Source organism: Vidua macroura, chromosome 5 (genome assembly GCF_024509145.1).
Source record: "Vidua macroura isolate BioBank_ID:100142 chromosome 5, ASM2450914v1, whole genome shotgun sequence".
In the NCBI taxonomy this organism is placed as follows: Eukaryota; Metazoa; Chordata; class Aves; order Passeriformes; family Viduidae; genus Vidua; species Vidua macroura.
Window position 1 is genome coordinate 11,305,779 of NC_071575.1, and position 23,997 is coordinate 11,329,775.

Here is a 23,997-nt window from a genome sequence, read left to right on the forward strand (position 1 = left end):
ATTATTATCAGTCCAACAGTATTAAGACAATAATTTTGCAATTTTAAACTATTGCATCAATTTAACACAAAATTTCGAAGCATGATCAGTCTGATGAACAGTGGATTACATGAATATTCAATACTCAACAAAGTTATATCAGGCTTTTCACCCATGTCTCTTGTATATATTATACCCTGGAACCTAAATTAAAATATTCATAGCTCACTGGAGAGAAATGAAAAATTGATTAACTTAGGTATTTGGGGAAAATGTGTAATCAGAGAAATGAGAAAGATTCAGTCTAGCCTGGGAGTGAATCGCTGAGAAGTGAGAGTAAGGAGGAGGTGCCCGAAGCATAACTCCCATGACACACTGTGGTGGCACTTCTAACTGCACTGTTTGCTTTCTCATATAAAAGGATTTTAGTAAAAGGAAAAAAAAAAAAAAAAAAAAAAAGCAAATGGAAATTAGGAGTAGGAGTGAAGATTGTTTTCTTATGGCCTTTTTTTATCCAAACTGACTTCTATTAAACAATTTCCAAATAGTTACAGATATGTGTGTGTATGTCCTAAAATTTTGAATTTTCAGTTGTTTTAACTGTTGGTGTGTTGATGCATACACATTGTTTTTACTTTATAGTAATGTAAATATAGAATCTATTTTTTCATAAGAAGGGTTAAGAGAATCCCAAAGTTCTGGAAATGTAACAGCTGTGCTTTAATGGGAAAAAAAAATTAAAAAGGAAATGATAGTTCAGATTATTCTGTTGAAATTATACTTTTAAGCTTTCTGTGATTTGAGTACCCTGGGGTACTGAGATGGTATTGCTGTTTTGAAACTCCAAAGCCTCAAAAAACCACTCTGCCATGCAGGTATACCTCATATAGAGAAGCTACACAGTATGGCACTTTCACAGTTTTAAGCCCCAGAACTTGAAAACACAAAAGGTGAGCTCATTGAACATCCAGGAAGTTTCTATGGATTTGTGGCTTCTTAAAATGTGGCAGAATTTTGTTGCATATTAAGAAATTCTTCTGACAATAATGTGGTCGCTTATGTGGTTGGGTTTTTTTCTGTATCAGTAAGCTCTTTGGTGTTACTCAGTCAACTTCTCAAGGATTCCTTAAAGTGCACAACGTCATAAATCTAAAAAATTGACTCGTAGAATGACTAAAGGAGATTAGCTTTGAAGTAGAGAGGATGCTCAATGTTTTACTTAATAAAAGTGATCTAGTGTGTAAAGCACCATCTGCCTTTTACTTTTGAATTCTTTTCTGATATTCTTTGCAGCAGAGGTGGTCTCCAGGATTTTTAACAGTTGAATCACCATCAAGTTTTGAGCACTGTTGTGCTGACCAAACACAATAAATCCCCTTGACTTATATTTAAGCTCAGGAAAAGAGATGCTGAGAATTCACAATGCCTGGGAAATTCTGCTGCAGTGTCTGATTACATTAATTATTTAAATGTGCTTTGAATGCCCTTGACTGTATGTCCTGTTGCTTTGCTTGAGCTTGTCCCTTGACCTGACATGATAGAAATTAATTTGAGTCATTAGTTTTCTGCCCAGCATGTTAACCTAAACTGCTGATGGCCAAACTATTGTAGGGGCAAAGCAGGTTAATCACCAGAACTAAAATCAACTTTAAGATTTTGAGTATCTTTAGCCAGTTTGTTGTATGAAACATTTTCTGGATGACCACCCCTAGAATGATTCCCCTTGGAGTTTTCATACTTGTATAACTACTGCTAAGTTTAGCTAAAAAAAAAAAAAAAAAAAAAAAAAAAAAAAAAAAAAAAAAAATAATTAAAAAAAAAGAAAGAGACCTAAATATATTTAATAGCAAGATTGAACATCTCGTATTTTCTTCCATTCATTCATTCATTCTGTGTTTATTTCTATTCCAAAGGTATAAGACTGGCAACTGCAATATTGAGAGTTCCTTATTATAATGCCCAGTACCTTCTGCTGCAGGAACATTAGCAGAATGGCACTCTCCTTCTGTTTGGTGATTACAGCTTTTGTGTTCGGTGTTACTCATATACTATGATGGTAGTTTTATGACAAAGTAAATAGAGGTTTATGTATCTGTTCTTCCGCGAATCTGCCATTTACCTGATTGTTTCCTTATCTCCAGTGCCTCCCAGTTGTGAGCTGACCTGATTTATAGGCCTGGACAGGCTGTCTAAATCACATGCTGAGAGCAAGTAAAGATAAACTGAGCTTCCGAAATTGACTGACACTAATGAATAGTTATAAATATTTCCTTTAGCTAAGAATATTTAAAAATAAAAGTGGGGGAGAGAGAGGGAGAGAGAGAGACCTGCAAAGAGGTTGGCTTTTTTCCTTATAACAGCTTCTCTTCTTCATTAGGAGAAATGTAATATGAAGATGACTTGAAGTTGAGGTGATTCAAGAAATTAACTGTTGAAAAGGTTAAAATTCCTATTATACAATTCTTTGTGAAGCAGTACAAGGTATAGATGTACGAAAAAGGTAGAAAAAGTAAGTAAAGGAGTATCTGAGAAACAGATGACAACTGAGTTCTACTGAAAAAAAAAATATAATTGTCCAAGCTCAGTTGAACCTGATCCAGGGAACTTGAAGATTATACATCAGGAACATAAAACATGGTAAGAAAGCAAAGAAGATTTTCAACACTGAAGTTTCTGCCTTGTCAGTTTCCAAGAAAAAGAAAATGGAAACAGACCAACGGCAAAAAAATATGGTTCAAAACATACCACATATTTGCCCCTTTCAAATCACTAGCAAATATTACCTCTGGGGGAAAAAAAAAAAAAAGAAAACAAAAAAGGCAGCAATTAGGCAATCACAGATTTTAATGGCAGGAAAAATGGCAATTAGTCTCTTCCTGAGGAAAAAAAAAATCATTCCTTTAAATTCAAGTTACATAAGAATATGGGTAATTAGACTATTGAAGAACTCTGTGACAGAAAGTGGGCACTAGAAAATATCTATGAAATATGATTCTCATTCATAGAGCTTTCTGAACTATTGAACACGCACAGAGCAAAATTAGCTGCAGATTGGTCTTTCTATATCACGGAAATAATAGAAAATTGGAGTAAAGGGAACTGTGAGTGTCTACCTCATCTAACCTGGGTTCTCAGGCATATAAATGACAGCTGAAACTTTCTGGTAGACTAGCACAGCCCATAAATGTGATAAATGTGTTTCGGGGATTTGGGGGTTTTGTTTATTTTTATTTTCTCTCTCAGTAATACAGAAGGATGTGTTCCCAACTGTATGCAAAAAAACGTGCTCTTAAAACATCTAATACCACCACAGTGCACTCTATTTCATTTCTGTGTGTATTTTTTTCAGCATAAACCAAAGAAACATTTGAATTTATAGTCTGTTGTGCTGCAGAAGTTGTTTCAGGGAAGAATGAATTCAGTTAATTAAACTTTTTTCAACAGGTGTTCATTGTGGCAGGATTTCAAAAATTTTACATGTTTCTGCTACACCTATTCAGTTGCAGAGGGTATGGGAGGAAAACAACACCTATCTATGCTCTTTGCATTTTAGAGGAACCTTTCTGCAGTGAAGGGAGCATCCACGACAGAAGAATCTACTCGCAGCGTGTGTTCCTGCTACGTGTGACACGTGCAACTGTCCTTAAATGTATTCAGAGAGACAGAAATGTTCTGCATTGTATCTGTATCTGTATTCAACATATGGAGCATTCGTCTGTATCTGAGAAGAGAAAAACAACAAAAACAAAAACCTCACTGCAAAAGCAGTAGCGCCATGGAGGCTGACGCCAGTCTTCAGCTTTACGTTTTTGTACTCACTCGTTGGAGGTCACCCTGCCCTCCTCACCTTCGGGTCATTTTTCTGGGCTTTGCGGCTCAGGAGCTGTGAGAGCTGGGAGGCGGAAAGCGAGCCCGGAGCAGAGACGGGCTCCCGGGCAGCCGCGGAGGGCAGTGCCCGGGATGCGGTGCAGGGACGGGGGCCCCGCGCCCCGCCCGGCGCAGAGCGCGCCCGTCCCGCCGCCGCCCTGCCTCCGCCTGGGGTCCCGGTGTGTCCTGCTCCCTTCCGACCTCGGGGTACTGGCACGGAGCCTGGTCTGTGCTAGTCGTTGAGGAAGGATTCCTAGTGGAAAAAAATCAACAAGGAAAAGTGCATCCTGAGAGAAATGTCTCTGAGGAACGCTCGCTTTTTTGAAACCGCAGCGGGTGACTGTGGCAAGCGCTCTTCAGAAGTAATAGGGAGGTTCTAGCCTGGTCGGGTCTCAATTTTTTTGCGCTTCTATGAAACACTCTATCAAGTGGCTTTTCCCGTTATCTTACTCCATCTTTCACACATTCAGACTTTATTTCTGCCCCTTTCTTCCTGTTACCCCTGCCCGATGCAACACTCATACCCATGGCCAGGGTTACATGCTTTCCGTGCCCCACGTCAGGCATTCCCTGCTCATCCCCAGTTTAACATCCCTGCCGTCACCGGTGCGCAGTTCCTTCCCTTGCTCTAGGGAAAGGTTCTACAGATGAAAGACAAAGGGCGTCAACCGCACGAGGACGGCGGTGCGGTCGCTCCCCACCTCTGGCCCCGCACCGGGGGACAGAGCACCTGCGGAAACTTTTTTTAAAAATAATAATAATAATAATAATAATAATAAAATCCCAGGATAGTTCCCTTTCGGGAAAAGCCGTGCCGGGCGCGCCCCGCGGCCGTGGGTGCGGGGGTTCGCTGCGCGCCCCGCGGGGCTCCGCGTGCGTCAGGCGGTGAGTGGCGTCAGCGGGCGCGGAGCGGCGGGGAGGGGGCAGCAGGAGGAGAGGGGGAAGAGGGAGGGAGGGAGCTTCGTCAGGAGGCGATGGCAGTACCGCCGTGACATCACCCCGCGGCTTATATAGTTGGGGAAGGGTCTGGGTCCCCCGTCTGGTGCCTGCAGCCGCCTGTCAGCACGCGTGCGGAGGGCGAGGAGCGGCGGGGCTCTGTCTATCTCTGTCTCTCTGTCTCTCTGTCTCTCTCTCCGTCTCTCCCTAGGATTTATGGACTTTACTTTCTAGAGGGCGGCGCGGCAAGGATGAGAGTCCAGCTGGTGTGCGTGGTGCTGCTGGCCCTGGCCTCCTGCAGCCTCTGCTCAGGTAAGTGCCCGCCGCCGCCTCCGCCGGGCGCGCCCCGCACCGCCCGGCCCCGAAGCCCCTCTGACCGCTCGGCACTGAGCCGCTGCCGTGGCCGTAAGAGGGACCTAAAGCAAGGAAGTGAAGTCGCTTCGGGCTCCGCCGGCTGATCCCATTAGGCGCCCGGGAGCCGCCTCTGATAACGGGCTCTGGCCAGCATCATGGTTTTTTGATATCACTCCTCTAACTTTCTCCCTTCGTATAATCCATTCCTCCTCACAGCATCCATATACCGCGGCAATTAGTGCAGACTAGTCATTGGAAATACAAATCAGTGTAGACCATCTGCTGTGGTTTATTGAATATCATGTATTTCCAAATTAAGATACAAATAGTAATTTCTGCAACTCATGAATAGCTGCTGTAATCCAAACATCAACATGAATATGTATGCCGTTCAGTTGCTTTTTAGAAAGAGAAACATAATTTTATTATCTGGAGAAAAAGTTGCTAACAACAAATCTGAAATTACGACCACAGTAAGAAGATTGATGTAAATTCATTCCTTCTCCAAGAGCAACTGCTTTAAAAAGCTCAAAAGGAGGGCAATATATTAAAATGCATTTCTTGCTTCTTTGAAAAATGACACATTTTGAGCATCAGCCATTTATATCTAAGGTTTATGATCAAATAGGTATGGGTGATAGTTAAACAGGTGTATGCACATATATATGTAGTAGAATAGCCTGCAAAATCCAATCTTAAGTGACTTGAAAATTAATTTTTAACTCCACCAAATTACTGGGTAAATTTACAGGCAACTTCATTTTTCAACTTTAGTGTTCAGAGGGACTCAGAATTCCTAATTCTCACTTTAGATGGACGTTTACAGTTCGTATTCCCCTGCAGAAGAAAGATGTAAACCACATAATACCTGCATTTTATTACAGTTTAAATATAATTGTTCTGTATATTATAGGAACACATGATCTCAGTGACAAAGCTTAACATTTTTTCTCCCCATATATTTCTAAGCTTTTTAAACAAATTCCTCACTAGTATTTTCAGTGAAGCTGTTTCAAATTCAACTCGTTATAGAGCCTTAATGAAAAACCACTAAAGTAAAAAACAATAAGTGGGAATTAAAATAGGTTCATAAAAAAAACCCAGAAGTCAAATTGTGTGGGGAACTAATACAATGGTTTATTTGCTTGAAAATTTGAAATTATTTGTAAATGAGAAATGACACAGAGAAGCTTATGTGAAGGGGCTCAAATAATCTGTAACTAATATGGATAGTTATGCCATGAAAATAATTTAAATTTTCTTTGAAAATGTTTGCCCTCAGGCATAAGTATGTACCTGTAGAATGTAATTATTCTATAAAATGTGAATATATGAGTAGAAACTATTTTTCTTGTCAGTGGAATCAAGAATACATCAAACTGTGTGAATTTCTCTCTGGTTTTAACAATAATGTGTAACCAAGCTTTTTATACATTGCCCTCTGAGAGTCTGTTCTTTTTATGTTTTGCTCCTCATCCATCTCTTTTGACTCCTGAATTACCTGAGCATGCTTCCTTCTCTCCCTCCAAGCCTTGCTTTATTCTTCACTCAAGGAACCTTGACTCCTAAATAATGTCCTCTACATTTCTTTTTTTTTCCAATCCAAATGCTTCTTAATACCTTCCTTCCCATCTTTCATGCCTGCAGCTATCTTCCAGCCTTGATGTGTAGAAGCTACTTTCCATCCTTTATAGAAACAAAAACCAGGTGCTAACCAGGCACAAATCCTTTTATTGTTCTCAGCTGGTGTGATCCAGGACCCCACAAATCATGATGCTGTCATCTTCTGCTCACAGGAGATGCTATCATTGATAGAAATTCAGCTGAAGTGATCTCGTGCTGCCACCAGAACTTTGGCTAATGGTAAAGCTGGCAAAACTGACTGCCATTCCTGCTGAAAGGGCTGAAAGGCATTAGGTTGGAGATCAGTTACTAGAGACTTGCTGATTGTCTACAACTAGTCCTCTTTAATATGAAAATTTTAAACATTGAGTAAGACTGGCTGTAGATCAGCATTACAGCAAGTCACTTAAATGCAATTGCTTCGATGATAAAAATAATGAATGAATCTATTGTGTTAGTAAGCAAATGTGAACAGGAGCATCTCTACAGAGAAAGGGGATATATGTGACACACGGAAGTTTTTGATGACCTAAATAATAGAAATAAGAAGCAGTGCAGCAATACAGAATGCAGTGGCTTAGGAAATAATAGAAATTCCTGTTAAAACTCCTTTTTAACCAAAGCACAACTGTTGGAAATCTGAGGAATAAAAGACATTATCTTGTTACCTAACCCATTTTTTGGGGGGTTTTTCAGCCACAAAAGACAAACAAAACCAAAAGACATGTCAGACAGCTGCCCTCTGTAGCTAATGGTAAGCATTAAAGTGATTAAGTATTGAGGCTGCTGAGCCAAACTGTGCTATACTGTTCTCTCTTGAGAACACATCAGGGACAGAAGGGGGCTGCTCTGGTGAGTGCAGGAATACAAGGCTTTTGCAAGGAAGGAGAATTGGTGAAAGCCCAATAAATCTGGGCATAGCCTTTCAATGAAGCATTTATGGGATTTCCATGGCAATGTTTTTTGACAAAAAAGAAACAGTAATCTTGCACTTGTATACTAATCTTGTAAGGACACACGAAAACACTGAGCTGGGAAGAACAATGATTCCTCTCAATAAATGCATGATGGCTAAGTATTGCAAATAGAAAGGTATTATTTATAGTGTAGGAATTTATTTGCAAACCTTGGATACATTTGTAATTAGAAATAAATTAGGCTTGAAATCAGAAGCAAGTGAATAAGCACTGGTATTTAGAAGCATTTCCTAAAGAAGAATCAAAGTGACGGTAGTTGTGAGATTTATTGAGATTTACCTTGACTGTTAAGAGCATTGTAATGAGTGGCTTCTGTGCTGATAGAAACCTATGACACATTAGCACATGCTTGTGGTGCCTTACAGTCTCATGTTCTGTGAAAGGTAGTGACACGACATGGTGAGGATCCCTGAAATGAAGGCATGGGCAGAATCTATTCACAGAGTCAGGGGTAGGGTCTTATATGCCAACAGTATTGATTATTGAAAGTGAGATATTATCTATATGAATATGGAATATATTTTGGTTTAGTATGGTTTGAAGTATTAGTGCATTGTTTAGTCTTGGACCGTTGGTATTCCAGGAAAGGTAAAAGCTATGTGGAACTGTATTTCACCTAAAGGTTTAGCTGATTCCTTACATTTTTTTCTCTGCGAGCTGTGATTGCTGCTACCAAGGCACCAGATCTTCATTGTGATTCTCATCTTCATCTTGTGATGCTGTGTGTGGGAATGTGGCTGTGTATTTTCTCTTTCCGCAGCAATTTTTACCCTATTTACCAAATCACAAGTCTTGCAAGTCTACTGAGCTATCAAAGGTCGATTAAATCAGTAAAGAAAACCCTAGACTTCCAGTCAGAATACTTCTTTTTTGTATATACATTGTCAAGAGCTTGTATCATAAACTGGTCAAGCTCAGTTCCCTCATATCAGTAAAAATACCCTTAATTTAATTAAGAATAATAAAAAATATTGATTATTAATCAAGTAATGATAACTTCAATTTATATAAATAATTACTATTAAATAAATATTATTTGAAAATAAATATTCAAATTTTTCTTCCAAAGTAAGCAAAGGTGACAAATATTTATTATGAAAATAATGAAGAATATTGCAGCAGTTTTTTTATACTGAAGGAATTGCAGTTTAATGAGCCTTTCAGCTATGAAACTGAGATAAATGAACAATTCCATTCACTTCCGTAAGTTTGATCATGCTTTAAAAATATACTGAGTATTTGTTTTAATATAATGTTGCTGTTAACTGAAGACTCCTGACAGTCCCTCTGGGTCACTGGTGTTTGTGTTTGTTGTTTATTTTTAAAAATCATTTAAATATCTAAGTTCTGTATACTGAATTGAAATGTCCATGATTTATGATCAAATAATAAACATGTGTTTCTGGTTTATTCCCAGATTCAGAAGAGGAAATGAAAGCATTAGAAGCAGATTTATTGACCAATATGTACACATCAAAGGTAATTATTTTTCTTCCTTTACCTGACAGGGAGGGAGCAAATGAATTCTCATTACAAACCCAAAAGTCTTTGCACAAAGTAATAACCTATGGTCTAGACAGAAAAGTTCAGTGTTAGGTTTTCCTTTGGTGCAAGATTTTCTCCAGTTCAAAGGAAATGTAAAGGTGTTGATGTGACACACTAAACATGTTCCTCAGCTGTAACACTGGTACTTTCATTAAACTGTCAAAACTGTGTTATGTACAGAGATGTAAATTTATGTGAGGAAATGTGTTTCCAATAAGATTATGCCTGATGAAAGCTAAATTAACCTTGAGTCAAATCTGTAAGTGCTATTTTTATGCAGAACCCTTCCTATATGCATATAAAATTAAGACAATCATAAAGCAAAACCAGTTAATACATATGCCAATTTTGCTTTAGGATTTTGAATATAGTGCCAGTACAGGAACATGGGGACATGACTGTGAAAATCTAACTTTGTAAATGGCATTTCCTTGACAGGTTTCCAGACTGTGAATAATGTTTATGTTATTAATATGGATATATAAAAATTCAGTGAAAACCTCATATTGACAAGGTGAAGCAGAAAGTGTTGCATGTATGTATTGGACAGGCTGATAGACACTTTCTCAACACAATTATCTTCCATAAATGATCTAAGAAATATATGTGTCTGATATATCTTCAACGACATATGAAGAACAAACTCTGAAACAAGTACTATGGGTTTAAGGGTGAATATTTTAATTTGTTATTCCAATAAAGTTTAAGTGGTACTTAAATGTAATGGAAAATAAAATGAGAAATGAAAAATTTCTCCCCCAAAAAAGAAATTTTTATAAACCAATGACTAGTTGAAGGTTAAAGACAAAACCTGCTAGGATGACATCTGCATATATTGTATTTAAGTATATGTGGCCTTTCCCACAGGATCACTGGATAGACTAGAAGTATGAGGCCAGAAAATGTGTTCTCTTTAACTGGTCTGGCAATTCTTAGATCTCAGTATTCTTTACTGGCATGATACCTAACCTTAGATTGCAAATAAACCTGTTGGCCACTCGCTTTTGTAAGGTACAGAAAGATTTAATAACTTCTCCTTTTCTGAGGCATATTTAAATGTAGGGGGCTAACAAAAATATTTTTTTTGCTGCGTGGTAAAGAATAGCATGTCCTGGAATAAAATCCTGCAGCTATTGGTATTTCTGCTACTGACTTTAGTGGATCTGTGAACATCCTTCTTTTCCTGCCTTTTACCACAGAACACAAGCTCAGGTAACTCCAAATGCACAAATATATTGCACCAGTTAATAATGTCATGATGATTGCAATAATACTCTTATTTTTTTTGTTGTCATGTAGCTGGCTATTTAGCATCCTTAGGGTATTTAGCACAGTCAACTGACCCTTGAAGTTAACAGAAGCAGTAGATTCATGTTGTAGATATTCCTTTAATTCTACATTATAATGCCTTAAATCACCATCTAAAGTTCATTAGTTGAATTTATGTTGTCTCTTGACATCAAAGCAAGACATGGTGGAAACACTAAAAACTGTGTGTCAAATCTTCTGCAACAGTAATTTCACTATCCCATTCATTACTGAAATTACTTTTTTTTCTGTTGTCCACTGCCAGATTTTAACCCTCATTACAACAAATTATGGTTCTGGTGTGATAGACAAATTTGAAGATGGCATGTGTAACACCTGTCTTGTGTTGTGCCGGAGATCTGGTTCAATTTGAGGGCAATTACTGCTAAATTGCACAGACTGTATTTGGCACTGGCTTGGTAATCAGCAGAGGAAATCCTAACAATTTAAACAGCGTTACGATGGGAAAACAATTACTGTTTATGAAAGCTGAGATCTAAAAGTGCAGCAAAATGGATTATCACTTGTGGGTTTAGTATTTGATAGAACAAAAATCTACCTAAGTAGGCACTTGTGGACTATAGTATCAAGACTACAGCCAGGGCTTAAGCACACCTTTTGCAATAATCAGTAGTCTATCTATATTATGGGAAAAATTGTCTTATGCCTTTCACTTCACAGACTGCTGTCCAGTGTCTGCTGCCCCTTTTCAAGTTGCTCTTTAAAGTCACCTATATGCTGAATCACTCTCCATCCTTAAAGAAGTAGTTCATGCTTATTGCAACCTGCCTTCAGCATTTAATACAGTTTGTCACCCTTCCCTGCTGTTATATCTGAACCAAGATACAAGGATCAAACAAGTCCTTAAAAATGCTCTGTCTTTTTCTTAAGATAAAATCCAAAAACCCATTTGGAACATCAGGTAAAAAAACAAAACCTGACATGTCAAAATATGTGGACAGTTATCTCCTGTCTCTCTTTTGTTTGAAATAGAAAACTCTATTTTTATCAAAGAGATAACTATTTCCATCTTCCTAAATGCTTGCCTGAAACCACTAGTTGCACGAAGAAACTTTTTTGACCTCAAAAAGATTGAGACTATGTTATTTACACAGAAAAAAAAAGTAAACCAAAAGTATGTCTTGGAGAATATATTAGCCCTAGAATATACTCCACCTTTGGGATCCCACCCAACATTAATTTTCTGAAGTCATGGACCCACTGAGTTTTCATTGTCGTAGGATGTCTATTTATGACTGCATTTGCCCAGAGTGTTTAGCCTCCTTTTCTGAGGAGCTGCCTAGAAGTAGGAGGAGCCTACATCTATCTAGGAGCTAGTGACTTCCTGACTTCAGTCATAACATAAAAATTAATTAGCTTTACAGGCATTAATATGCACCATGGAAGGATTTCTTCTTTAACAGAACTCAATGCTATATCTGATTAAAGATATTATTTCTATGGTTACAATCTGAACAAAATTCAACTGCTATTATAGAAAAGAACCATAGAGATCCTACACTAACTTGGGATTTTTACTTTGTAATGACTTTGCTTTTTATCTGCTTTTGCTAGATAAATACAGGAATTTAAAAAGCAGATATCATTTTTCCTAATGAAAAATAGCATTTGGGATGTATGGATGGACTGTAACAAAAGAAGTATCTTAGGCGAACTATCAGGGGTATCATTCAACCAGATATGGAAATAAAATATAAATTATAACTTGCGAATCTCTTGTCTTGCATAGAACAAGCCTGTTGTCAAAGAAGGAAATATGCTTATTTCAGTTCCTTAGATGATCTTAAATTCTGTTTCAAGATCCATGAAGTGTGAGAAATTATATATCTGATTCTTATTTTACAACCATGTTCAACATTGGAAATACATACATCATATTCACTTCAGTATTCATATACATTTTTAATTCTAGTTCGTACTTCAATCTCCTTTCTTTCTTCAGATTATTCCCAGATATTTTTCAAGTTACTCTTAAAAAAATTAGTTCTACCTTGGCAGATAAAGGTTCCTTGCTTTATTGTGTAGGTGTTTTCCAAAACATGTGTTGAGCTACTGCACCTGATATTGCTTAGACCTGTGTGGAAAATATATATAAAAGTATAAAATATAAAATATATCCCATATTATAAATTAAACTGAAAATTTGGATTATCATCATCTTAAACTGTTTTTTTTACATATACTTTTAAGTATAACTGCCTCAGATATATTCCATAACCCAAAAAGCAAAGTGGTCTGATTTTCATACTTACTGTAATAATGGAGCAGAGAAATAACACGAGTCCTCTGTTCAGTGACTCGACATGACCTGAAAAACTCCACGTTCAATTAAAGTACCCAAAATTCACTCTGACTGAATTGTTAATGGTAGCAGTAAGCCAGAAGCAGGTGTACCCAAGTAAAAATACTTTGAGGTGATATATGCATGGCATTAATAGGAATGAAACTCCCTTAACAAATGAAATATTAGTTAGAAACATGCAGACAGCGCTGCAAATTTGTTTTCTCCTAACCGCGTAAGTAAGAGCTAAGATAATTTTCACCCAAGGAAATCTGCTATTTAAGTATTTTACAAATACACAGAGGAAAGTTCCTTTATACATAGATGCGCATCAGACTGACATGAAGTAGTAACTTCAGATCAAAAAGATTCTATAAATTATAGAAGAAGGCATGAAAAGTTACCCTATCCTTTACTCTTCTGTTTCCATCCACTGGAATATTTTTGGTTCTTAACTCAGAAACCTCACTTGCTCATGTAGCACGGCCTCTAGATTCTATGCTCCATTGCAATTTAGCTGTTGAAGTGCTAGCTCACATTTCTTTTGCATGCCCAGGAGAGAACAGTGAACTGGAGAAACCTCCTCATTTGTCATGGAAAGCTCCATATTTTTATATTTCAAAAATAGATTAAAACAGACCAAGGAATATTTTGAAATTGCATTGGGCACTTGGTCTTTTTCCTAGTTTAACTTCTGTTAATAAAATTAAATATTCTGCAAAGAGAATAATTTTATCTTAAAACTGTCACATCTTTTTAAATAGTTTGATAGACTAACTAGGGTAGTTCAGTGAGAAAACAGATGAGCTCAAAGGAAAGAGTGCAGAACCAATTACAGGCTTCAAAATAAGATTTCAGAGTTGTTTTCTTAGCCACAAAACAAAATATTTTTTTTAGATGTTGTCAGGAATCTGAGAATGCACAGCAGTTTTATTAAAAGGCTAAATCATTCTCATTTTGAAGGGCCCATGTATCAGATGTATGTTGGAGTAATGATCATGGCCAAAATAATACTTTTTGTAACTAATGCTGAGAGTGATGCCAACTTTTCTTGTTTATTCCTCATTTCTCCAAATTTTCTTTCTTTTCCCTCAAAAAAATAGTCAAGTGTGATGAATATACATAAATCTTGCATGCAAGGCCCCTTTGTTAGGAAAGTGCTCTAAAGAAACAGGTTATGTGATTACCTGTTGTTTCAGCCAAGTAAACACTGCATCCACACTCTCAATTAGTGCTGCCAAGTATGTGTGAAAGGCAATGTCTGTGTTAGTGTCATACCTGTATTTAACTTGTACATACAGGAAAAGAAGCAACATTTCACTTCATAGGTAATGTCTAATCCTAATGTGCACAGCAAGGAAATCCTTGCCAGGAATAAATAGGAATTTGCTATTTGGCTTTTGATTGGAGATTGCTATGTCACCAGTTCTAGTTGAAGGAAACTAAATTCTATACTCAGCACTGAAAAGAATACAGTGCAGAAGAAATAATTAGTAGTGGGAGAATGAAGAAAATGGCAAAATCATGAAAAGCAGTAAATGAGATAGGAATTAAGTTTTAAACTTACTTTTTTGCTATTGATAATCAAAATGGAAGAAGACTACTGCTGCAACTGCTTGGAAAAAACAATACCAGTAGAAAAGTAAAAATCATGCTTATCAGCATTTCTTTAAATGGCCTTGGTTTTTCAGTCCAGTTACAAAGTCAGGAGCACTTTATTTTTCACAGCTATGTGTTTTATCTTTGCTCGATCTTCCTAAGCCTACAGACCTTCAGTTAACATCTCCCAGGCTCTTCACTTTCCAGCATCCAAAACTCCTGGGGCTTACAGATTCTGTAACTTCAGACCGAGACTCATCAGACAGCTTGTCCTGAAGCAGGGACTCCATTCCTTTTCTCAGGGAATTTTGGGATGACTGGTATTTGTGCTGAACTAGGGAGGAGTGTCTAGTTAACCACAGGCATCCAGCCTGGATTCCTGAGCTGGGAATTTATCCAGTGGGTTTGATTCATTATCCTTATTTACACCTGTGAATTTATATTATATTAATTTCCATCTGTGTTTTTGTTTGCACCTGTGCAGAATGACTATGAAATGCTGCCATTCTGGTTTGGTAGCAGTTTAGCTTTTTCATCATTTATATCTACCTGGGGGGCAAGGCTGCAAGGAAGCAGACTTGGCGTGTGTAATAAATGAGTTGTCCTAAGTTCAGGACTCTAATTATTGTCTAAAAGTTGACCAGATGAAAAGCACTTCAGAAACATAAACTGGTTTCTAACAAAATGTTTGAATGTAGCAAATGAATACAAAAAAACCCAAAAGACGTTAAATCGTGGGTGTTTCTATTTTCAGATTAACAGAGCAAAACTTCCTTACTGGAAAATGACCCTGCTAAATGTCTGCAATCTTGTCAACAACATAAACAACCAAATGGGGGAAACAGTAGAGGTAGATGAGGAGGATCTGGTTCCAGGAAGACAATTCCCTGCAGCTCTGGATGGCTTCAGCTTGGAAGCAATGTTGACAGTATATCAGCTCCAAAAAGTTTGCCACAGCAGAGCCTTTCAGCATTGGGAGGTAACACAAACGATCACAAATGCATGTTTCTACTGCTGTTAAACTCTCAGGCTCTATTTGTAGTGATGTTGCAAAAATCCCTATCCATATCATCTCCATCACATTGTCTCAGCTTTCCTTCCCGTTTTTTTTATATTCTTTAATACCTTTAATATGCCTCTTTCAGTATGAGTAGTGAATTAGTGCAGTTTCTGATGACCTGAGAGTATGTTTCTTACAAAAGCCCATGGATACATTAGAGCTTTTCTTAACTACATACTTTTTTCCACTCTTTGTAGCAATTCCAGGTAACCAAACAAACATATGAAAGTCATCACTATGCCAGAAAACATAATTAATATCTGCTTAATAGACATGAAGTTATTATAGATCTATTGAAGCATAAATAAATGTACCCAGTGTTTCTGTTTGAAGACTCTAAGGCAAACTGGATTCAAAATCCAGGGATACATGCCCATGTGTACATACCATTTTACTAGGTACTCTGGTTTTCTTATCATTGCTAGGAAACTGGCAACAAGGTAACTCCTGCTTTTTGTTTCCCTACACCTAAAGAGGACCCTGGAAGTTGACAGTATGATTGTATGAAGATTGCTGCTCTTAAATAGTAATTTTTCATAGTCCATTTGTGATATTAAATTAATACAATGATTACAGTGGTTACGCAGAAGCACACTAGGCACAATCCACTTGCATTTTTAGATATTACACTAAAAGCTGCTTTGTATAGTGAAAAAAGATAACTCAGTGTCACTACCCACTTTTCAGTAAAGCAAATTTCTTCATCTATCTCAGCTTCATGTACAGTCTCGCTGAATCCAGATCTTTTTTTGGTTGGTTGGTTGGTTGGTTTGGTTTTTTGTTTTGTTGTGCTTTGCTGAGTCATAACTCTTTATATTCCCAATCCCCATATTAGCTGGGGTGGTCCATGCAAAGGACTTCAACCTCTTTGAGAACCAGAGTTTTCTAAAGACTTCCTTCAACAGTTAATTTATTGCTGGAAAGGAGCTACCCTAGTACCAAATAACCCATATGTCTTAATCACAATTCCCTGCTTTGCAGGAAGTTGTATTAAATATTAAAATATTTCTCAAAAGATGAAACCAGTGAGCAGGTGTTTAACCTAAATGTGTGATAACAGAGTGATAGTCATTAGAAAACTTTCAGTCTATTTGAGTTTTGGTCTAAGGAAGATATACCAGCTTTCCTCTCTAGTCAAAACCAATTATCTAATTTGTTGAAGTGGAATTTAAATATCACTTTTGTAGGGCTCAGCTCATTTTTAGACTGATTTTAGTTTTGTGCCTTGAGTTTTGTATCTTTTTAAATTAATGCTGCAGCTAATATAGTAAAGATTTTTATTGGTGGCAATAAAATATTTTAATACTTTATTAAAATTTTGAGGAGATTAAAATCTTCATTACCAAAAAAAAAGATAGATAAAAGTGTGTCTCTTGCATCCTACAGTTACTTCAGCAAGATGCTTTTGATCTAGAGAACTCAAGCCAAGAAAAAGAAATAATGAAGAGAAAAAATCCCTATATTCTGAAACGGCAGCTACATGTGAACAAAGCTAGAAGGCCATACATACTCAAGAGAAGTTCATATTACTGATGCAGCAGAAGAAAACAATGTATATTTAGTTCATAGGTAACTGTGCATTATGGTTATCTTATCTAAATCTAAAATCATACTTGTGTGAAAATATACTCTGGAAAATCAAGATGATAACATAGCTGTGTCTTTTTTGCAATTGCTGTTTCTTGATTGTGAATTTTTCCTACTTGAGATTAATTGGACTAATACATTTGCAAATAAAACTAGTTTTTAAGCATGATATATTGTACAAAACTGAGATTTCAACATGCTTTCAAACAATCTTGTAGTCTTTTCCAGTTTTATAAAGCACACCAACATAACACCAAGTAAATTGATATTGTCCATAAATCCTATTGAGAATCTTACAGCTTCTTAATGCAACACCTCAAACATGTAAATTTTTCCAAATTTCTTGAATAAAATAGTAGTAAGGAGTGCCACAATATTTTATGTTTTGGCTAGTTTAATTTATTAGGAATAGGTCTAAGGAAGAAAAGGATTAAGTGGCAATTTCAAAATGAATGTTTAAAACAGATTGCTTGTAAGTGAATTTTGAATTTTTGAATTCTAATCTATGAATGCTCAGGAAAGAAAAACAACAAAAAGCTGATTCATGTCTCAGTGCTGTCACTGCAAAGAATCAAAATGGTAATCTGGTTACACATGAAACTTGGTGAAGTGTTTGAAAGACTAATTAAAATTAGAACATCTTAAAATTACTATTAAAAGGCATTTCCTTTCCTTCCCTCCACAAATGTGTAAAAACCAGGAAGTTTCGGAGTTGAAAACAGTCTTGGAAGCTTGCAGAGAGGGAAGGTCACAGCATAGGAAAAATTGTTTTCAAGCCATGAGGAATCAACTGCTGCCTGAAAGTTACATGTTTTCCAGTTCCTTGTTCAAGATGTGTGCATGAGATTTGGGATCTCAATGATTTTGGGTTCTAGTAAGGAGGAAAACAGTCTGAAAGGACTGGGGGCACAACAATCAACAAAACTGAGAGCTAGTCCAAGACCTGTGAAGTCTGGATGCTCAGACCAGAAGGCAAAAGTAGGATAGACATTGTTTTTGAAAACTTACTTGTTTCCTGTTTGAGCTATTTCCTCAAAGCAGTTCTCCAACAAATAGCCACATCATTGCCCCCTCCCAAACAAAAAACCAAACAAAACAAAGAAACAACTCCCCCACCTTCCACACACACAAATGCCCCCAAACAATTCCAGAACACTTGGAGAAAACCCAAACACTTGGAGAATTTTCAAATCCTCACACAAGTTTGTTATATTTTGTTTCATGGAGAGGGATGGAGTTTTTAAAGTAAAATGTATTTTAACTATATTAAAGCCAATTATATTTCCTTTTCTCACTGCAAATATTATTAATCAGTTTATTCATTCAATAACTCTTAAATGCATGCACTGACAAGAAATAACTGAGCATACACTAATTATTGCAATAATCATTATGACTCAAATGCAGCAAAGCAATTAAGTATGTTCAGTTTCAATGTTTTAAATGTTTAACGTGCTTAAGGGCTTTACTTAAGTAAACTCACACCCCTTACTTTTTTTACGAAACATATTGAATTAGACTGAAGACCCAGTATGCTTTCAAGTGGTTAAGAAACACCTTCTTTCCAACAAACCTGTAACATCCCTAGTCCTGTTATGGATATTTGCATTCTAAAATATCTTTTGCTCTGAAATGACAAAGCAGAACAGTTTGTTCCAAAATTTGCTGCTTGCAGTACCTAAGGAAAAAAAAAAAAAACGTAACTTCAGAACACTTTTTTTTTCCACGGGAAAACCAGAAGACAAAAAAAAAATGTCATTATATTTTTCTCTTATATTAAATTTAACAGTATAAAAGCTAAAAAAATAGGGTTAGGTAATGTGGTTGTCATCTGATAGAGAACGTAATTTTGTCAGAAACAAACACCCTTCCGTGTCTCATTTTGGAGGTAATTTAGACTGTCACAGTAATGGCATATGACCTCAAATGATGATACTCACTGTTCCATCCCCATCTAGTGTTCCACACGACCTTGTGACTATGTACTTGTTCTTTGCAGTGCAGAGCTAACAGGTTAGTCAGACTGGCTGGAAATGGCATTAAATAAGCCATTTCCTTTCAGCAGACTGTGAATCCACACACAGCCAGCTACTGTGTGTCACTGGTGGAGACAGCTTAAAGTATGGCCGGAAAGTACAGCTTGTCAGTTGTCCCTAGTCTCTGATGGAGGTGACAGAGGAATGTGATTCAGTGTGATAGTCTGAACTAGGTGAGGAAACAAAAACTGTAATTGCAATATGGTCAGTTAAGCTCAAAAATCCAGTGCTGATTTTCAGCTTATTGGTCATTCATGAAAAGCAAGCATAGCAGTATTAAAATACTATAAAACACAAACCATAGAATTAAACCAGGTGCTCAGAGCTTTTAAAGGAAATTTTGAGGTCTGGGAGACTACCTTGCTTGGAATCTCTTCTCTCTTCTAGCTGTTGCTACCTCCTGATGGCCTCACTGCTGTAGAATTGCAGTCTTTCTTTAGCCTTCATTTTTGGATGACAGCAGAAAAAGTATAGGTTTAGGCATATTTGTCTCTATTTTGCACATTCAGTGTGATCTTCAGGGTACCTGCCTCACCCGTAACTGTGCATTGCCTGCAATGCCTATGCTGCTATATTTGCAGCAGGAATGAGTGCTGGATGAAGTTCAGGTCAGAGAAGGCTGTCAAAATATGTGAACTTATTAATTCAATTCAGAAACTTAGACAGTTCCCTTCCCTTCCCTTCCCTTCCCTTCCCTTCCCTTCCCTTCCCTTCCCTTCCCTTCCCTTCCCTTCCCTTCCCTTCCCTTCCCTTCCCTTCCCTTCCCTTCCCTTCCCTTCCCTTCCCTTCCCTTCCCTTCCCTTCCCTTCCCTTCCCTTCCCTTCCCTTCCCTTCCCTTCCCTTCCCTTCCCTTCCCTTCCCTTCCCTTCCCTTCCCTTCCCTTCCCTTCCCTTCCCTTCCCTTCCCTTCCCTTCCCTTCCCTTCCCTTCCCTTCCCTTCCCTTCCCTTCCCTTCCCTTCCCTTCCCTTCCCTTCCCTCCCCTCCCCTCCCCTCCCCTCCCCTCCCCTCCCCTCCCCTCCCCTCCCCTCCCCTCCCCTCCCCTCCCCTTTTAAAAATACTATTTTGAAGACCTTTAATTTAGAGATTGCTACCTTTTCTTAAAGAACACCTTTTGATTTAAGCAACTTTTTAAATAAAACAATTTTTGAGAGATGTTCTGTCTCTGTGTCTTCAGAGGAGTGCATTTTTCTTATAAATTCTGTTACTGACTTTTTAATTAAGTTCATAGATGAATAATGATACCAATTATTCCGAAACTTCATAATTAACTATTACTTAGACTCCTAAAATATTGGATATAGTCATATAGTTATTGCAGAAACCTGTCAGTACTTTCTAATGAAAAATTAAATGGAACTGAGATTTAGTTTAATTTTATATTTTTTTAAGTTATCATCCATAATATTTCAAATGCCCTACACAGGAAAAGTAAAACACAGAGAAATGAATAATTTTATCATCTCTAAAGCATATAATTGTTACTTTTCCTTTAAAAGGAACATTATAATATAATAGGTGCTGTTATCAAGGTTAAAGGCTGTGCTGACAAAATAAGTCTTCAGTTCTTAAGTCTTGCTTGTGGTCGAAGTTTTGATCTTTTCTGTAGTTTCTCTTATAAGTTAAAATTTTGCTTTAGGTAAGAGTTTAATGGATGTGCTGTAAGCAAAGTGGATGAAATGTTAAGTTTTCAGATTAAGAGAGATTTAATTTTGAAATGTACGATATTGGCTATGTCTCATACGCGACTCCTAGTGAACACAAAACATAGACAAAATTGGTCTTGAACTTTATTCTTTTCTCCCAAGATTAGTTATCAATTTACAGTGTGGAGTTTCAAATGGAATATACAAGCTACCACTACAATAATTTCATGTGGGAAGGCTGAAAGAAGAGCAGGTTTTTCTTAAATTCCCCAATGTTCCAGACTGATCATTGATGTCCTCCTCATCCAAAATCCCGGACTAACTGAAAGCAGTGGGAAAACAAGAGTTTCAGATAATCTGCAAAATAAACTGTGGTGACTTCTGTGGTAGAACAAAAGTCAGCACCTGGATCTCACTCTCCAGGAAGTAAAAAAAAAAAAGTGGAAGAAATGGGTTGATCTCCACAATGAAACTCGGAGAATGAGGTTTTAATTGCTGCCAAATGCAAGCATTCAGAATTCACGAGTGAGGCTGCAAAACCCTGAAAATAGATAAAAAGATAGGTAGATAGATAGATAGATAGATAGATAGATAGATAGATAGATAGAATAAATATCCCCGAGACCTAAATGAAGTAATAAATATATGTCAAATTATTTTTGTTTCTTTCCATTTACCAGACTGCCAGGGAGTATTAGAATCATATATCTAAGCTTTGTCAACAAGAAGAGCTTAAACATATTTGCTTGTTAATATTAATTTCTACTGAAACTTCACATTCTCCTCCAGATTCTCGAATCCAGCGGGTGTCAAATAACAACACACATAAATATATTCATGACCAGATTCAAAATCATCCAAATCCAGGATACTTGGATAGGTCTCAGACTAATCAATCAGAGAGTGGAATAAAAGAGCTTTCTGGTACCTCATTAGCAGGCAAGCTTTGTCTGACTGAATGATTCCTCTGAGGTAGCAATATGGGGAAATGACATGGGAGCCACCCAGTAATTTTTGGAGGTTGTCAGCTATTAAGAAACAAAGCCTTCAGGAACTCTTGTTTGCCCAAGGAAGACTTGCTTTTTCCAAACAGACGAGAGTGTACAGCTCATATCTCAGGAATTGTATCACATTCCATTGTACAGAAGAAAAAGAGGGACTATACAAAACTGGACTTGAATTACCAAGCAATAGTATTTTTCTGTTTGAGCTCCCAATGTGTCAAGTACCAGTCTGTTTTGTCACAGAAGTTACAGTACACTGTTAGTCTGGAACCATTTTCTATTTTGCTCTTGCAAACCAGTTGTAGGAAGCTTTTGCAGGATATAGAATATACTTTTCTTATGGATACATAAAGGGCTACTTAGGTGATCTACACATTACTTTTTAAATGACTGGGAGCAACATGAAGACCTCTGTACAGGTGCAGTGTCCCAGCTGCTTAATAAAGTGTCAACATTATGAGTGGATTTGTACACCAGTGAATCTAATAGACTGGAGCCATCCTAAATTACTATCTTGACCTCATTATTGCAGCTTTTTTAGATTAATGATTTAAAAATCCAAACTGTATAACAGATTATTGTAATGTAGTATTCTAGAATTTAAGATTATTTTATCCCCTCTAGGCATTTAATTCAAGGTCTAAAAAAATGTAGGAAAGAAAAAGAAAGGAAGGAGGGAAGGAGGGAAGGAGGGAAGGAGGGAAGGAGGGAAGGAAGGAAGGAAGGAAGGAAGGAAGGAAGGAAGGAAGGAAGGAAGGAAGGAAGGAAGGAAGGAAGGAAGGAAGGAAGGAAGGAAGGAAGGAAGGCAGTTTGGAAGGAAGTTGCGGAAGGAAGTTGCGGAAGTTGCGGAAGTTGCGGAAGGAAGAAAAAGAAAAAGAAAAAGAAAAGAAAAGAAAAGAAAAGAAAAGAAAGAAAGAAAGAAAGAAAGAAAGAAAGAAAGAAAGAAAGAAAGAAAGAAAGAAAGAAAGAAAGAAAGAGAAAGAAAGAAAAAGAAAGAAAGAAAGACTCGTGTTGCTATATTGTGCTATCTATTTTCTTAAAGTTTTTATGGAGCAATATGACTTGGGAATCATTTTGTGTCTGAAATGAATAGCGTTGTGCCTCCAATTTTCTTTTTCAAATCTATTGTTTATATGTATTTTAAAACAGCTGTTCCTCTAATCTAATACTTTAAAGCCTTTTATTCAGTTGCAAAAAGACAAATTTTTTTGATGAATAAACTCTATGCTTAAAGCCCAATCATTTTTGTCCTAAAAGAAAAAATATTAAAATATTTCCTACTTTTTAACAGATACAGAGATCTTAGAAATAGTTTATTCAATAAGTCTTTCATGAATAAAATCTCTTGATTACTTTTGTGTACTACCAAATCCTTAAGGCAGTAGTATAATCATATACTGTAGAAGTTGTCATGTTTTGGTATCTTATTTAATGATCTTTTAAATAAAGAGCTGTTTGGAAAAGACAACTTGCCTTTTGTTCTGTTTAAAAGAAGGGATCAAAAAAATAATGCCACACAGAGCAAAGTTATATGTTTATATACCCACCAATGAAGGGTTTATTCAAATTGTTCTGAATTATGTAGCATATAAAGTATAACTTCAAGGAATATGTAACTGCAGAATACTATAGTACCATGGTCTTATAGTATTCTACATCTGATTGCTCCGGAAATAAACAACCATAACACAAATTTCTAAATTATTGCCTTTAATATGCAAAGGCACTGAAGTGCTGAAACTGCAGCTGTTTTGAAGATGAAATCCTTGGTAAATACTTCCATTCTCCTCAAAAGTTTATTTGCTGATGGACTGATGGCAGATTTTTCAATTTTTTTTTTTTTATAGTGAAGAGTTACTATTAGAATGAGGGAGTTATGAAAGTTAAAATTTGGGGTTTTTTTAATAAATATCCCATTCCCCTCCACTTTACCTCTGTGGTTTTAGGTTCCTGTATTACAGCATTGAACTGAAAGATGCTGTAAGGGAACAGACAAATGGGAAGCAAAATGCAGATATGTAGGGGACTTAATGAAAAAACATGCAAAGATGTTAACTGGATATTCCTTCTGTCTGGCTCCAACCAAAGATTGTCATAGCTGGCTGAGGCATGGATTGTATGTATTTGGAGGGAGGAAAAAAGGGAGGGGAAAGTCAGGGAAAAAGAGGAAAGGGAAT

The 23,997-nt window shown here is 37.0% G+C and overlaps 2 protein-coding genes across 2 annotated transcripts in view; one reads left to right on the forward strand and one right to left on the reverse strand.

The window, feature by feature from the left end:
• The window catches only part of RASSF9 (Ras association domain family member 9), a 42,619-nt gene extending 38,726 nt beyond the window's left edge, over window positions 1–3,893 (reverse strand). The window contains exon 1 of the mRNA XM_053979020.1: window positions 3,827–3,893. Within this exon, the coding sequence (XP_053834995.1) occupies window positions 3,827–3,837 (11 nt within the window). The 5' untranslated portion in view covers window positions 3,838–3,893. The remainder of the gene's footprint in view (window positions 1–3,826) is intronic.
• Window positions 3,894–4,850: 957 nt separating this feature from the next.
• NTS (neurotensin) lies at window positions 4,851–17,306 on the forward strand. The gene is made up of 4 exons (XM_053978892.1): window positions 4,851–5,094; window positions 9,154–9,215; window positions 15,245–15,469; window positions 16,937–17,306. Exons 1-4 carry the CDS (start codon window positions 5,034–5,036, stop codon window positions 17,081–17,083), a joined length of 495 nt encoding a protein of 164 aa, XP_053834867.1. The 5' UTR covers window positions 4,851–5,033; the 3' UTR covers window positions 17,084–17,306.
• The last annotated feature ends 6,691 nt before the right edge of the window (window positions 17,307–23,997 follow it).

Coding starts and splice junctions, on each gene's coding strand:
- NTS (XM_053978892.1), top strand. CDS start 5,034: ATGAGAGTCCAGCTGGTGTGCGTGGTGCTGCTGGCCCTGGCCTCCTGC. Junction 5,095..9,153: donor CTCCTGCAGCCTCTGCTCAG/GTAAGTGCCCGC, acceptor GTTTATTCCCAG/ATTCAGAAGAGGAAATGAAA. Junction 15,470..16,936: donor GAGCCTTTCAGCATTGGGAG/GTAACACAAACG, acceptor TGCATCCTACAG/TTACTTCAGCAAGATGCTTT.